Source organism: Drosophila hydei, unplaced genomic scaffold, assembly GCF_003285905.1.
Source record: "Drosophila hydei strain 15085-1641.00,03,60 unplaced genomic scaffold, DhydRS2 tig00008114-arrow-pilon, whole genome shotgun sequence".
NCBI lineage: Eukaryota > Metazoa > Arthropoda > Insecta > Diptera > Drosophilidae > Drosophila > Drosophila hydei.
Window position 1 is genome coordinate 8,367,991 of NW_022045827.1, and position 15,435 is coordinate 8,383,425.

The window sequence follows — 15,435 nt, forward strand, 5'->3', positions numbered from 1 at the left end:
TTTACAGAAAGCAGAAAAAAATAAAAATATAATAATAAAAATAAAAATACAAATTACAATAATCATAATAATATTAATCAAAATTGTGCAGACAAATTTAACAAGAAATTTAATTGTTTTTTCTCTACTTTTTGTATTTTTTTTTATATTTTCGCTTGCTTTTCATTTAAGGAATATATTTTGTTTGTTGTCTGCTTTTTAAAGTCGTTATATAGAAATAGGTTTACGTTTTACGATTTACATTTAGATATACATATATAGATATATATATATAGACATATATATAAACATATATATATATTATAATATAGTTTTCTTTGTTTATGAATAACAACTATTGTATGTATGTATATAATTTCAAAGCTTTTGCGTTTTGAAACATTAACTCACAGAGTATTTCCATTATATAATATATAATTTGTTTGTTTTTTTCCCGCAAGGGGTTTTAAACATTTAACATTACAACGACAATGACGACAACGAGTGCTGCCTTTTTTGTTTTAGATACATATTTATAAATAAGCTTTCATAAATGTTTACACAAATCTTCTTCATCTGCTTTTGCATCATCATCATCTTTCGTTTCTTTTTCGCGGCTTCTGTCTAATTTTTCCGCAAAAGCCGGAAGCACAAGCGTTTTCGATGCTTGTATCTGCGTGTCTGTTTGTGTGTGTGTATGTGTGTTTGCGCGTGTGTTCAGGTGTGGATGAGTAGGTCTGAGAGGAGCATAGGTGCGGGTTATTACGCTGAGCACTTGAACATCGGCGGGCAATTTGGTTTCGGTTGTGAGTGTAGGGGCTATGCGGCCCATATGACCTTAAACGCCCACAAAGCCGTAGACCTCCAGAACGCGTATCTCGAAGTCACCCGACGGACAGAGCGGGGGATTGTTGAAGGTCTTGCAAGCGTCCGTCTTGCCAAATCGTATATTCTCATCCATCCAAATAGCTTGGCCCTCTCTGCAAACAGCAAAGGTAGGAATTAATTTATGTTTTATAGTTTAGATAAATCCTAAAAATATTAAGGTCGAAGTATATTAAAACTACTTGTCTGTTAAATTTCCCAGACTCTGTAAAGACACTTTCTCTGACTTGAAATGGGTTTCATACCGAAATTCTTTTTTATACCTTACTTTAAAGTCTTCGCAAACGTAGTCTGATTCTATTTATCTGAGCTAAAAGCATGTAATCTATTCAATAACATTATGTTATTGTTAGCTTAACATTTCATTTACAGTTTTCTAGCAAGTCAACAATTTTGTTTTGTCTTTCACACTTATAACATATAAATTTTTATAGATCTTAACTCACCCGCCGCCGATTGTTATCATTTTGGAATCAGCTGCCATAAAGAGCTCTGAACTGTGGCCCAGATCGCGATCGCCCTCGATGCCCACCCAAGGGTATTTGGCACGTTCGGGATACAGAGAGAAAAGGAAGGTTTCGCCGGTGCCAAAGTAGGCCTGTCTCTGGCCCTTGTCATCTTTGACGTTGCGCTCCAACCAGCGCGAAGAGCAATAGGCGCCAAATACCTAAGGCAAATTGTAATTTAATAAGATCATACAAATTATATCATAATTACGTTTTAACTTACTTCATTATTGCACGTTTTGATCATTAGCAACGTGGGCTCATGCTGCTCGACGCGCACGTAGAAGGTGGTCAGGGAGCAGCCGTGCTCCTCGGTGGTATAGAGCAGCACGGGTTGGTACATGGTGATTCGCACGGGCAGCCAGGACCACAGCGTGAACAGCTGTGAGAAGGAATTCAAAATTCATTAATGACTCATTCAAATTGATAAAAACTTTTTGGGAATTAGCGGAGATATATTATTAGGCAAGAAGTTAACTACGATTAGCTATAAAAAGGTAGCAATAGCCAATGTTTAAAACAGTTAAAAGAATTATATATATACTCTATAAAAAACACACACAAATAACAAAATTAGGCAGGGCGGGTGGTAGATACAGAGCGGTAAACGGGTTGACAGCAAGAGAACGAGCGAGCGAGTGGGAGCGATTGGGACTAAAACATTTTAACTAAAAGGCCAAAAAAAAAAAACTAAAAGCCAAGTTAATACATGAATTATACAAAACAAAAACAAATGAAGTTATAGATTTAAGTCAAACTGACAAATTAAAAAAATACATTAAATACGTTTACGAATACGTTTTGTTTTTGCTTTAAATTTTTTGCATTGGCCAGCAGCAGCGCATAAACTGAATGATATTACTGTCAAAATGTCGGCCTGCCAAACTGTAAAATGAATTGCGATTGCGACTGCGACTGCGACTTGTGTAGGCTCTATAAATGGAGAGGCATGGTTAACCAATACAAGGGACGCACACACACACACACAAACACACAATTAAAGAAAGAGAGAGAGAGAGAGAGTGGGGGAAATAAGAGACAGACAGTGAGAGATAGAGCAAAGTGTTGGGATGTAGCGCTAAATGGGGTAGAACTTTTTGTTAAGGTTTCTAATAAAACGGCACAAGATGTAACTGTTTTTTATATATATTTGGAATGGGAATTTCTTTGGATGGATCATTCACGTTTTGATTTGGTTTGGTTTTTTGTTGGTAAGATGTTGGCTCGTAATATATCTATTTGTGCTTACAAATTGTCTATCCGTCCAGGTTTTAATGAAATTCGTTGTGCCCGGTAAACCAAAATGCTATGAAAAAAGATGATATATAGCAGTGTCAAGATTAGATGCGATTCGAATTGAATGATCGATTGAAAGTTGACATGGGATACGGTTGTCAAGGGGGCGGAGGGGAGGAAAAAGGATGCGGGGGCCCTTCTGCTGCTTCAGATTGTGAAAGACTTAAATTTAGAGAGACAAAGAAAAGATAAACTCAAATCAATTAACTAGAATAATTTAATAGAAAACAATGCCAACAAAAGGGGGGAAACTCAATCATTGCATACATCATCATCAGAGAGCATGCAGTGCGAACTTTTTAATGGGAGTGAAGCACTTCGATAAGAACTGCCTTTGAGTTACACAGTGAGTGAGGGAGAGAGAGACAGAGCGAGCGAGAGAGACTTGTGGGTGCAGTTTGATAAGCGTAAACATTCCGTTGTCGTTGGTGTTTTTGTATGTAGATAATCTTGCTTTACAATATTACTTTAAAAAATAAGAAAATTTATATATTTATGTTGGGGTAACTAGCAAAAAAGTTAGCAAATGGCGTTTTGACTGCTCTCTGGACTTACATCTTCGTTCTTACAGACTTGACTTTTGAGATTGTGTATGGGATAGACACCCATGGCGATGGCTCTATGACCAGGCGACTTTTCGCCCTATATACACAATGGCATATATACAATCATATATATAGATATTTAGTTTTTATGCATATGATATATAATGTCAGTGTCGAGAGATATGAAAATTTTTATGTTGATAAAGCGCACGCATTTTATTTTTTTTAATTATGGTAAATGTTTTTTTTTTTAATTTAGTTTATGGATGTTTTTATATATTTTTTTGATTTTCATTTGTTTGTTTTTCATTCAAAGTTTGCCAAGGCAGCGCAAAATACAAGAAAAATAGAAATAACATTTTTATATTTATATATATATGATATTATTCATAAAGTTAATATTGATATATAGAAGAACAATTTTAGGCATTAAAATTGAATTTGTATTGTGGCTGTTGTTGTTTTGAATGTGTTTTCGTTTTATTTTTTATGGCCTTGGTGTGCAAAGGAAGTGCGATAAAATAATATATTAAATAAAATCTAATAATAAAACAAAGCTCAAATGCAAATTTGTGTTAAGAAACGGAACGGAAACGGATAAAAAGCTTTAGATATATTGTTATTGTTGTTGTTGTTTGTGTTTGTGTTGTTTGTTAGGCTTGTATTAAAAGTCAGAGAAACCAAACTCAAGCACAGTTTCTATAATTCAAGTTTTTAATCACTTTTTTATTTTGCAAAAAACATTCATAAAACTGCAGCAAAAAAGGTCAACTCAGAGAACACAACAATAAGAAAACGTTTGGCGGTAAAAGCGCTAAGTCCTTAAGCCGAAAATCCGCTAGAAAATCAATTTTTTATCAATTGGTATCAGCTTAAGCCTCAGCGTTTGACCAATTCATTTTAAATTCAAACACAAAACGTAAGGAACATGTTTTTTGGGCAGGTCCTGCGCATGTCTGCATCATGCGAAGAACGCGTCTCTGAACTCAGAACACATTATTGATCTAAGTTGGTTTTTTTGGTTGTTTTTTAGTTAATAATTATGAAAAACAAAACAAGCAGATTTTGAAACATCAGTCAGCATTATCATCATATAGTATATAGAAATATATGATATACATATATATATAGAAATATATTGAGATAATTTATAGCCCCATACCAAATTGCGACAGCTCTCGGAGTGCAGCTTCTAGTTTTGTTTTTCAATTGGTTTCATTTTATTATTGTTTTCATATATATTTATTTCGAGTGAGTTGAGTTGTTGTTGTTTGTTGTTGTTGTTGTGGTTGTGCGAGGTTTGAAAAAAACACAAAAACAATAAATCAATAGAGTTTTAATAGAGTTGTTTTTTTACCATAATTAGTTAAGTTATAGAAGTGTGTGCGGTGCTCTGTGTGGATAAAGAATAACCGTTTTATATATATATTAACTAAACCTAAACCTAATTTCAACTGAAGACTGAACAAAATTAAAGTTGGGTGGTTTGTGTGGTTCCAAAGACCCTTGAGGACTGTTAAATTGAGTTATATATGGGAGAGTACGTATATACGAATATATACGTATGGTTTGCCTGGCTGTTTGTGTGGTTCTGAGTGGTTTCTGGAGTGGGGGATTGTGTGTATTGTTCTATTTGAGACTGTGCTGGTCTCTCGTTTACCTACCTCTCGTATGGTCAATGTGTGTGACATCATTTGGATGTTGACCTGCGACTGACTAGTGGGCAGATTATCACTTGAACGCGATTTGATTAATTGCTTCGAGCCGCTATTGAGCGCGGATCGGCTTTTTAGTAGCATTTCAGTCTTGATAAATATTCTAGAAATATACTGGGTACTGTAAAGAGAGAGGAAGAAGAATGCATTAGAAATATTTTCAATATAAAAGATTGATTAGTTAGAATTGTTAGGATCATTGAGAATATAATGATGCTAGCTTAGATTAATATTCCTATCATTTCATTGTGTTGTGAAACGAATTTTTGCCTATGGTATATAGTTTTATTCGGTATAAAAACAGTAGAGAACTATTTGAAAAAAAATAGAACTATAATTAAGAGTTATCATGGAAATTTTCTTTGCTTATATCATAAATAATAATAACCTCAAGAATTTGCATTTATATTTAAATGACACGAGTCTGCCTCTAGTGCTGGTTTACTTATTAGAAAAGATATCTATTAATATCAACAACAAAATATTAATATTTTTAACTTTAGTATAGCATTTGCAAGGATATTCTAAAAACATTAACTATATATAGTACAAGTACTTGATATATATTATATATATATTCGAATTCTATTTGAAATCGTTGTATTAATTTTGAATAGTAAATAAAAATGATTTAATTTGAGATTCAAGCAACTGATTCTGATACCACATTATTATTGCAATTAAGCTAAATAATTTAGGGTATTGGATTTACATATGATGTGTGAATATATGAGAAGACTATATTAATTGCAGGCGTATCAAATTAAGAATGACAGTGAGTCTGATAGATATCCGCTTATAAAGAAGAAAGCTAAAATTCGATATTACAACTATTCAGTATTCAGTTGGAAATATAGTTTCTATAGTTATAATTTGCATATTTATAATGCCCCGATCCTTCAACTCTCTAACTCTATTGCTATTTCTTCTTTGTCTCTTTTTCATATGGTCGTAAGAACTTTACCTGAGTCCCCTAATACTAAAAGCGGCATGGAGCAGCTTCGCCGGCGATACTGGTATCTTCTTGCAGAACTTGATGAGCGCATTGCCAATGTCGTTTTTAATATTATCCGGACTCCATTCGTTGTTCGACTGGCATTCCTTGTGAAAGAGATTGAGTATGACCAGGGCGACCCGATAGAGCACCTTGATGCCCTCATGAAAATAGCAATCCATAATTCGCACCAAATGCTGAAAGGGTAGACCAGCTAATATCCACCAGCACCAGTCCATGAACACGCGCTCCAGTTTCTGGCCTGGACAGATGCGTTGGAAATACGCAATGGCACTTTTCTATAAATGGTAAAGGACATTTCATGAATAATGCTTTTTAGTTAATATTCAGTTTCAGTTTAGACATACTGTGTGCTTTTTGGCTATTTGCATGACCGTCTTCCAGGTGACCTCATGCTGTAGTTTGGTTTGGTTGATGAATGTCTTCTCCTTGCTGCCCACGAGTCCGGCCAGGCACAGATAAGCTTCCTCCTCTGCAAAGCAAAAGTTATGAAAAGATATTGTTAGATAATTTCATTGATGTATATTTATTTTATAACAATTTCTTGATGTCATGTAATATTGGGGCACTAGCTGGCAGCGTGCAATGCGCTATCGAATTCCATTTGCTTGGATAATTATCTGGAACTTAATAACAGGCCTAACCTTAGCGACACCCACCTACTGCCGCTCTCTATCACTCTCTGTTGCTACCGACCACACCCACCCCACCCTTGTGGTCTGTGTGTGTGTGTGTGGCTTGTCTTTAATTTAATTGCACAATTTGAAATTGCAATTTGTACTGCAGCTTCCTGAGGTCGTTCCACAATCCGCGTTCCGTGCATCGTCGCCTGCGGTTGATGAGCTTTGTGTGGTTTTGCGGTGCTGCTGCATTGAGTCGAGGGCGTTACCGTAATGACGCAGCACAAATCGCACAGAATAGAGCGAATGTTAGACACACACACAGAGAGAGTAAGAGAGGGCGAGAGAGTTGACCTTGCAAATACCCTATGAATAATAAGCATTCACATCTTTAATTATAATTCAATAAAATGCCACTTAAAGCTTACACAGCTCACAAGTGCAGTTCACATATGTAGATCATAAGTGACTTTAAAGTTCATTAGAAGAAAGTTTAGCATTTCATATGCTTTACAATTTGAACATACCTCGTATTAGCTTAATATATTACAGGGTACCTAAGTATTCTTCTGGCGAATTACCGCACAATTTGCTTATTAAATTAGTCATTATTGCTTCATGTATTTAATTTAAAAATTAGCCCAAATTATGCCAAAACCCGTTGAGGCGAGGACAAACAGTGATTCTAAAAATAATGCTCAAAGATATGCGAGTTATTTATTTAGTTCTGTGTTTAGCTTTTTTTATTTATTCAGTTTTTTTTGCTTTTGGCGTGCTGCAGTCAAGTTTCGTGTGTGGCTCATTAGCAGCGTTAACTGTTGACAAAACTGATTACAACAAATAATAACAAAGCACTTAATAAACATTTTGTATGGCATTTAAAATGCAATTGCCAGTGGGTGTTGACGGCCAATTATTGTACACTCGCAGAGGGTATTATAGATTTCAGTTCAGATATGCCATGGAGCGTATAGAAGCAGGAGTAATCATCTAATCAGATTAGTTCATGTTGCCACATTCAATTGTTTAACTATATTTTTCGTGGCTTTGTTATAAAATTACTTTGCATACATACTACAATGGGCGAGCTTTGCATACAAAAAACTTCTTTGCTTTCAAGCAAAACATAAACCAATTCTATAATACATGCCATATAATCAGCTATGCACAACTTATCATATCTCTTTAAAGTAAAAGCCGATGAAAGAAGATACCGAAGTTAACTTGACCAATCACAGCAACTATACGCTTCACTATCGAACTACTCTGGCAACAATCAAAGCGGAAGCGCAGCTAAGTTCTATATCTAGAGCATATAATATTCGGCGTGTAGATAGCGGTGATTATTATTTTTTATTTTCATTTTTGGTATTTTCTTTTTTTGTTAAGGCCAATTAGCAATCTAAAGGCTTTAAATGCCTTTTTTTGTATTTTTCGCAGTGTGTGCGTTTTTTATATATACGTAAACGCCAGTTGGATTGATTTGCACATAAATATAGAAGGTCGGTGGAGATTTGTGCAGCAGCCCGCTGGCAGCTTTGAGCTGTTATCAGCACTGAGCTTATCAGCTATTCAGTTGGCTTCGCTGCGGTTCGGATCGGTCTAAGGCGGTTTGGCTTAGTTTGTCATCGCCCTTAATAATTTGTTCATTGTTTTGAAATGTTATCAACTGTTTTGACAGACTGCAACTGACTGAAGAAGATACGCATCAGAGTTGTAGAACGCGCCTTATCTCTTTTAATTATCTGTAAATGTATCTGTATCTGTAGCGTTCTATCTGTGACCCGTGTCTTATCATTTACGGAAACCTAAGAGCAAATTGTGATAAGCAACTTCTCACTGCATTGTTTATCGTTAAATATTTGAGTTTAGTTCTATTTAAAGCGCAGCACAGACGCCTCTTAGTGTAAATCCGCAAAGAATTTCTTTTTTTAAGCTCAAATCTTAAATAAATCGCAGTCGCTTTGCTCTGTTTGTCTATAAATAGTTAACGGCTGACAGATCCACTTACTGTTAAGCTTTTAATTGGACAATTGGCTGGCTGCCGAAAGAGGTGGAGGGAGATGGGGAGGTGGAGGCGATGTTTTATATGAATTTTATAGCAGCAATTGAACCGATAAGCAGCGCTAGTATAAAATATAGTCATAATAAAACTGGTTCAAAAAATCGCTGCCCCATTTCACGTTTCCATTTGACGTCAGAGCTCACGTGTTGAGGCCAGGAGTGGCGCTGGGGGCGATACTGGCGCTCACTCTTCACTCACTCAACACGACTTTGATAAACTGCAGTTGAGCAGCAGTTAACATTTATGGTTATAAACTGAAGAAGCTTTGGACAAAAAACAGCTGCCCAAAAAAAAAAAAACAGAGAACAACATAAACAATGTAGAAAAGACAAAAATAGCGCGTCTCTAAACGTGTAAACAACATTTAAATGAAAGCCATTCGAATTATTTAACATAGTTTTTTTTGTTATACTCTAGCAGCTGCTAATTGAGTTGCGCCATGTGGAAATTGCAATGCCCTTTGAAAACAAATGAAAACAAAAAAAAATCAGCACCTGTTGAACTTGAAAAGCGCGAAATAGCTTAAAGTTGCTTTTCGTATAAAAATGATTTACAATTTTGATATTTATAAACATTTTTATCAAGGCAAAGGGCTTAAGAAAATGAAATTTATTTTTGTTTTGATTTCGAGAATAATAATAATATTATTATTTAATAAGAATGAAGGAAAAGCCAACGATAAACGAAATTCTTATTAGTCATAGCAGATGCAGGTAGGACTTTGGAGTTAGCATAGATTTTATTAACCATTATTATTTAGCAATAATGTATTTATTTAAAATCACACTCATTTTTTTTAGATTTAACTAGGTTGTTAATTGAAAAATATTTATTTATTTATTTAATAAACATTTTTCGCAGGAAAAAATATTTAAAAATGACTTAGATTTTATTAAATATTTTCAAGCTCAAGCTTATATACAAACATGAGTTATGAAAGTATAATAATATATACTTTTGCTAAAATCCTTTTAAATATTATCAATTGAAAAAGCTAGAGCTTTAAAATTATCCCTGATTATTAAACTTGCTAAAAGTTCAAGCACTTAGCAAAATAGCTCAACATATATCTATCTATCTATATATATATAACTATTTAATATACAGCTGGATTTTAGCTGTTGTGGCATTCAAGTCACGCATCGATAGAAATATAAGACAACTCGAAGAAACATTGTTTGTCTGCTCTAATCATAGTCGCAGCACTTGCTCAGGTATTTCGTGAGAGCTTTTAGCACACACTCACACTAATGCACAGTCGAAGACGTGCGTGTATTAGTGAGCTTTCGCTACGATATTGAACATTCATGAATATGCAAATGTTAAGCAAAGTTTTAACCCTCAAGCTGTATAAGTTCTTAGTGCGTCAAGTCGAATGATTTGGTTTCTGTGTTTTATATCACAGAGCACGTAATTTGCAAGTATTTATAGATCAGGGTGTTTGCTAAAGAAGGGGAGCTTATAGTTTCTAGATGTATATGTATATGAAAGCCGTGCAAAAACAAATATGTATAGCTCGGACAATGTTTGGGTAGGGCATAAACAGAACGGCAGAATAACAAACAGCCATAAAACAAAGGCAAACGCCAAGATGATATATAAAATGTGCGCATCTGTTTGGCTTCGTTGCGTTTGAGATTGGAATTGGGGAATAGAGAGAAAGGGAGAGGACGGAGAGACAGGGGGTATCTTGATGCGAGTTCGAATCTCAATAGATTTGTCCAATTGTATTTTATGTGAGTTTTATGCTCACGTGTTGGCGTCATTAGCAACAATTTCTGAGACTCGACAAAAAAACCTTAAAATAAACTACAATTATAATTCTAGATCTACAGCAATCCAGAGCTAAAAATGTATGTCACATGTCACAACCACAGCGGTTACACGATAAAAGTAACGCTTTATAGTTCTGAGAGAACATCTTAAAATAAATCAAAAATATGTGCAATATTTTCATTGAAAGACAGGCTTTAGGAGACTGCAAAGATATACGTTTTCTTAGCGTTAAAAATAAATATATATTTGTTATCTATAAGATGTGTAAAACTAAATACTAATTTAGAATATTTCGCTTTTAAGAGTTAAACAAAAAATGTAAAACTAATTTTCGAATGACTTGAGAAAATTTACAATTATTTTTTAGCAACATGCGCCAATTGTCACACATAGTGGGCAGCTACTGTACTGCAAAATTTGTAGTCTTGTGCCGTTGATCTGTTACTTTTATTCAAGTGGCAAAACGAAAAAAAATTTGCATAAAATTCAATGAAGACAGCAGACGACGATTCGTCAATGACGTCAACAAGATGTCGCCAAGTAATGCAAAGTTTCAATATCAAGATGATATATATAAAAATGTATATATATATAATACATATGTATAAACATACTGTGTGTACAAATGTATATAAACATAAATTGTTGACACGTGTAAAGGAATGTATATAAACATCTTGAACATTCTGATACATTGTTTGTATGCGACTCTTGAACTTGAAGTGCACAAATGTTAAAAAATGTTATTGCCATTTCTTCTGCTCGTTAATATTATTATAAAAATTAATATTTTTTTTTTATTTTTTATATGGGCTGGTGCTCTGCGACCTTCTGACTTGTAATTTTAATTTTCAATTGCAATTTTTTCGCTTAAACAATGAACCTTTGTACCCTGAGCGTGGGGTGGTAAACTATTTATAGCGTTCACCTTGAATTTGGCCCGGAATCGCAATCTCCAGACGTTACAGACGATTTTTTATTTTTTATTTGCGCTGTGTAAACAAACCTCCAAAACTCGGAAGCCGAGACAGACAGACAGAGGAAAAGAGTGAGAGAGACAGAAGAATAAAGTGTAACGCGTTGTCGTCTCTTCAAGTCGACCTCCTTTCATGCCGCTCGTCGCTTGGAGCCACCCGGGAGCTTATCAGGCGCAGCTTTATCGCCTCCGGATTTACGTCGCATATTAATCGTAAGTTAAGACCTCTGTCAGCTCCCCCTCTTACTCCTATCGGGTGCATTTGGCGTGTCTATAGGTATTATTCACAAGATAATCCATATTCTAAATTGAGTGCGGCACACACTTGAACCCAGATGGAAATCGATTAATTGTCTTGTTGTTTTGCAGTTTCTATTATATAAATCGTAAATGGGGGTGTTCAGAGTTCAGCAGCTGAGATGAGTGAGATTACAAGAGCAGATCACAAGCACTGTGTGTCCTGCTTGATATTGCAGCCAAAGCACATTTTATGGTTTCCACAGTATAAGGGCCACACAGCTGTCATTTCTAATCTCAGGCAGGAGATTGCTGCCACGGAAATCTAAAGTAAAACAGTTGCAAACGTTGACAATGCAAGCAAATGAGCGAACTTTTCCGGTTTCAACAGATTTTTTGATTTCCGTAATTTACAAGCTATAAAATTCCCATAAATTCATTATTTAGTTTATGATCTGTTGTAGGAGATATTTGGAGGAAATAAGTGAAAAACTATTCATTTAAGAGAGGTATATTTAGCTCTCGCTTCGATCGCTGATCTTTTTTGATTTTAATAACCTAGAAGCGTGAAAAGCAATCGACAAAACTGTTTAGAAGTGGAATAAATAAATCTGAAACTTCGCTTCCAGCAGTTGTAAAAATATATAAGAAATCTGCTTCAATCAAGTTTTTTCTCTGATATTTACATCATAAACAAATTGTTTATATTAAAAAAATCAAATATTATATTTGCACAATGGGGCAAGGCCTAAATTGCTATGCAATAAAATTAATAATAATAGAAGAAGAAGCAGAGCTGAGAAAAACGTTTTGCCTGTGCAATAAATAAATTCGCATTAAAACGCTTCGCTCATAAATGTTTTTATTAATTTACGACAAACTGTTGGAAATATTATTTTTTCTTTTAAAAAACCCACAAATAAAAAAACTTACGATCGATTCTGACTGGTATTAGGCGGTTAGACCAATCTCTGCCCACACGCCACTAGATTAATCCAATTTCAAACAGCTTAAACATGCAAATTGAAAAGCATGAAATATGAAAAAAGAAATTAATTAATTGCCGTCGCGTCGTTTGGGTAACGATTACAATTAAGTTAATGGAAATTGATATCAGATAACAAGGGCTCAACTAATTCCGCAGCTTAAGATTAAAATGTTGTTAAGATAAGGAAAAGCTCTTTAGTTTATTGTGGATCTTCTTTGAACTATTGTTCTACATTTTCCTGATGGAAAATCGAAAAGATTGTTGTATAATATAAAACTGGGACTCTTTAGTATTTCTAGCTCTAAACAGAGTGTTATCTATCTCAAGTGCTTCAAACATTGGAAAAAACCTTTCTGGCTATCAACTAACTTTTTGACTGACTTAGATAAGTGCTGTGTCCTGATCTCTATTAAGTTATTTATAACGCACTTGATCAAGATATAATGCCATAAGAATCCGTTCTTAAAATATATTATTATCAAATAAATAACTTGTTTTAAAATTGGCAAATGCTGTTCTCGATTAGTTAGCTGGAAATTATATACAATTTATGAACTTAAAATTTAATTAGTGAAGAGTTTAGATTGGCTTAGAGATAATCAAAAGTGATTGAAACAAATTATTAATATTTAACTGCAAACCGAATCTGCGCGTGTTATGGAACACATTCACAATTACACAAATACACATCGACTTTTTATTCTCATCTATATGCTTGATTCTTGATACTTTATGGCATTTGAAGAAAACGCACAATAAAAGAATATCTAATGCGTAATGTAAATATTGGTTTACTCCATTCGACCATACAGGAAACATTGATAAAAGAAGATCACAAAAGCAACGCATACAATAGGCCCTAAAGGTCACACATGCTTGACTTCAAGCAACAGCGAACAAGTAAATATATATAGAATATATATGCACATTGATTTCACATGCTTGAAGGGTCAAGATGAAAAGTGTCTTATTGATTTGAGTGTATTTGAAATGGCTAAAATTGTTGGCTCAGCGCCTGCCTGGCTGTTGACCAAAGCAATTAGCTAGAAAAAATCACGATACATCAATTTGCGCCGAGCTGCGAGTTACTGCGAGCAGCGATTTACAATTGTGCCAATTACTCGTGTATATTTTGTTTGCAAAAGCAAAAAAAAGGAACAAAAACAACAAATTCAAATGATGACAAAAACAAATATTTAACATGGCGAATGAACTAAGAGCTGCGCCCCAAGTGCGTCTAGCGTGTAATAAATGTAAAATGAATACAATCAAGATGATGTGAGGTGGAGGCGGCACTTACCCGACATGAAATGCAAAAGTAACGATGTAATTGGATACAATACTGGACTGTAGGTAATGTCGGGACAATCGTAGCCCAAAACGTTTACAATGCGATCGGCAACAGCGCGTCCCGTGCTGGTCAAGTGATACGGCAAACAATGTGTGGCATCCACAAATGCGGGCAGCATGATGGGCTTCTCCGACAGCTCCGTGGTGCCAAAGACCTAGTCAATAGCAAAAAGTGCATTAGATAAGTATATAATTTTAACTCTACTGTAATTTGCGCTTACCTGATGCACCATCTCCCAGTAGAAGCCATCTAGCATGTTCTGCTTGGTCAAGTGCTGGGCGCATAGAGCTGGCCACAATTGTGAGCGTATCGGTGAATTAATAGGCCACGAATTCTCTCTGAGTATATTCTTAACATCGCGCTTCTTGTTCTGCTGCAGCAGCTGTTGGATTTCAGTGAAAGAGCGTAGCGCCGGCTCTTTGCCTGGAAGAGCAAACAATATGCGAAGAAAGCAAACACAATAAACGTTTAGTAAAAGTCAAGTAAATAGAACTTAGGATAGGTCACGAACCACGTTTGTGTCTAACAATAAACAATAAATTAACCTCAAAAGAAATGCTTTCAATGTTAAGTGATGCACTAGCTAATACCCTGTACCAAAATACGAAATATTTTGGATTAGATATTGATTGAATTGAGAAAAAAGAACAAAGTAACTTAGACAATATTTCTTTTAATATTGTATCAAGAAGTCTGTATTGTACTTATATCTAATCTGACTTATCTCTAAATATTGCCTATTATATAAACCAGTTCAGTTCTATAGACTTTATGTTTATCAGTAAAAACTAATTGCAAATTGAAACAAATTAGTTTAATAGAAAACTTGCGGAATTTAAATGGGTTTTATAGTTGATCAATATTAAGCTAAAGCCTGACCTACATATATATATATATAAATATATCTACATCTAATACTCATTAGCTATTCATAACAGCTTTGCATCATTATAGGGTGTACACACGATTATTCAACATGCTGCATCGTGTTGTAAATCATGCCACAACGCAGTTTATATATAACTTTTGTCATGTACATTATATATTTTATGATACATGAGAAACCCTTGTTGGTCAGCTCAAATGTCGGCTGATAAGTTGGTCAGTTGCAGCTGCCGTTTAACTAGTACCACTTAAGACCCTAAACGACATTATGATTGATAAGAAGTAAAGTCCGAAGGCTTGCCCCAAGCAGTTGCCAACCAATTGAACTTGCAGCTGGAGGCCGCATGAACTGAAGTACAGCAAAGCAATGTAGAAAGAGAGCCGACTTGAGCTGCAGATAAGTACGTAAATTTGTCAGCAAGAACGCAAAATAAAATTACTCATACGTCAGAGTGGCAAATAAAATACTTGAGTTTTGCAATTAATGTTTGAATGTGAGTGTGAGTGCGAGTATGTGTGTTTATTGCAGTATGTGATAAGCTTTATTGATGGATGCTTGTTCTACATACATAAAGTTAGTTGATTTTAAAGGCCTG

At 34.8% G+C, this 15,435-nt stretch overlaps 1 protein-coding gene across 9 annotated transcripts in view; it reads right to left on the reverse strand.

Annotated features, from left to right (window-relative positions):
• Positions 1–344: 344 nt before the first annotated feature.
• The window catches only part of LOC111596049 (GTPase-activating protein skywalker), a 57,886-nt gene continuing 42,795 nt past the window's right edge, over positions 345–15,435 (reverse strand). For 2 of the 9 annotated variants that reach the window (XM_023310092.2, XM_023310090.2), the window contains 9 exons: positions 14,175–14,377; positions 13,904–14,108; positions 6,289–6,413; positions 5,891–6,219; positions 4,876–5,047; positions 2,620–2,676; positions 1,594–1,752; positions 1,311–1,531; positions 818–959 (listed from right to left, as the gene is read on the reverse strand). In XM_023310092.2, the coding sequence (XP_023165860.1) occupies positions 818–959; positions 1,311–1,531; positions 1,594–1,752; positions 2,620–2,676; positions 4,876–5,047; positions 5,891–6,219; positions 6,289–6,413; positions 13,904–14,108; positions 14,175–14,377 (1,613 nt within the window). Of the gene's footprint in view, positions 960–1,310; positions 1,532–1,593; positions 1,753–2,619; positions 2,677–3,221; positions 3,309–4,373; positions 4,404–4,875; positions 5,048–5,890; positions 6,220–6,288; positions 6,414–13,903; positions 14,109–14,174; positions 14,378–15,435 lie in introns of all 9 variants that reach the window. The other 7 variants (XM_023310096.2, XM_023310095.2, XM_023310097.2 and 4 more) reach the window with 6 other exon arrangements.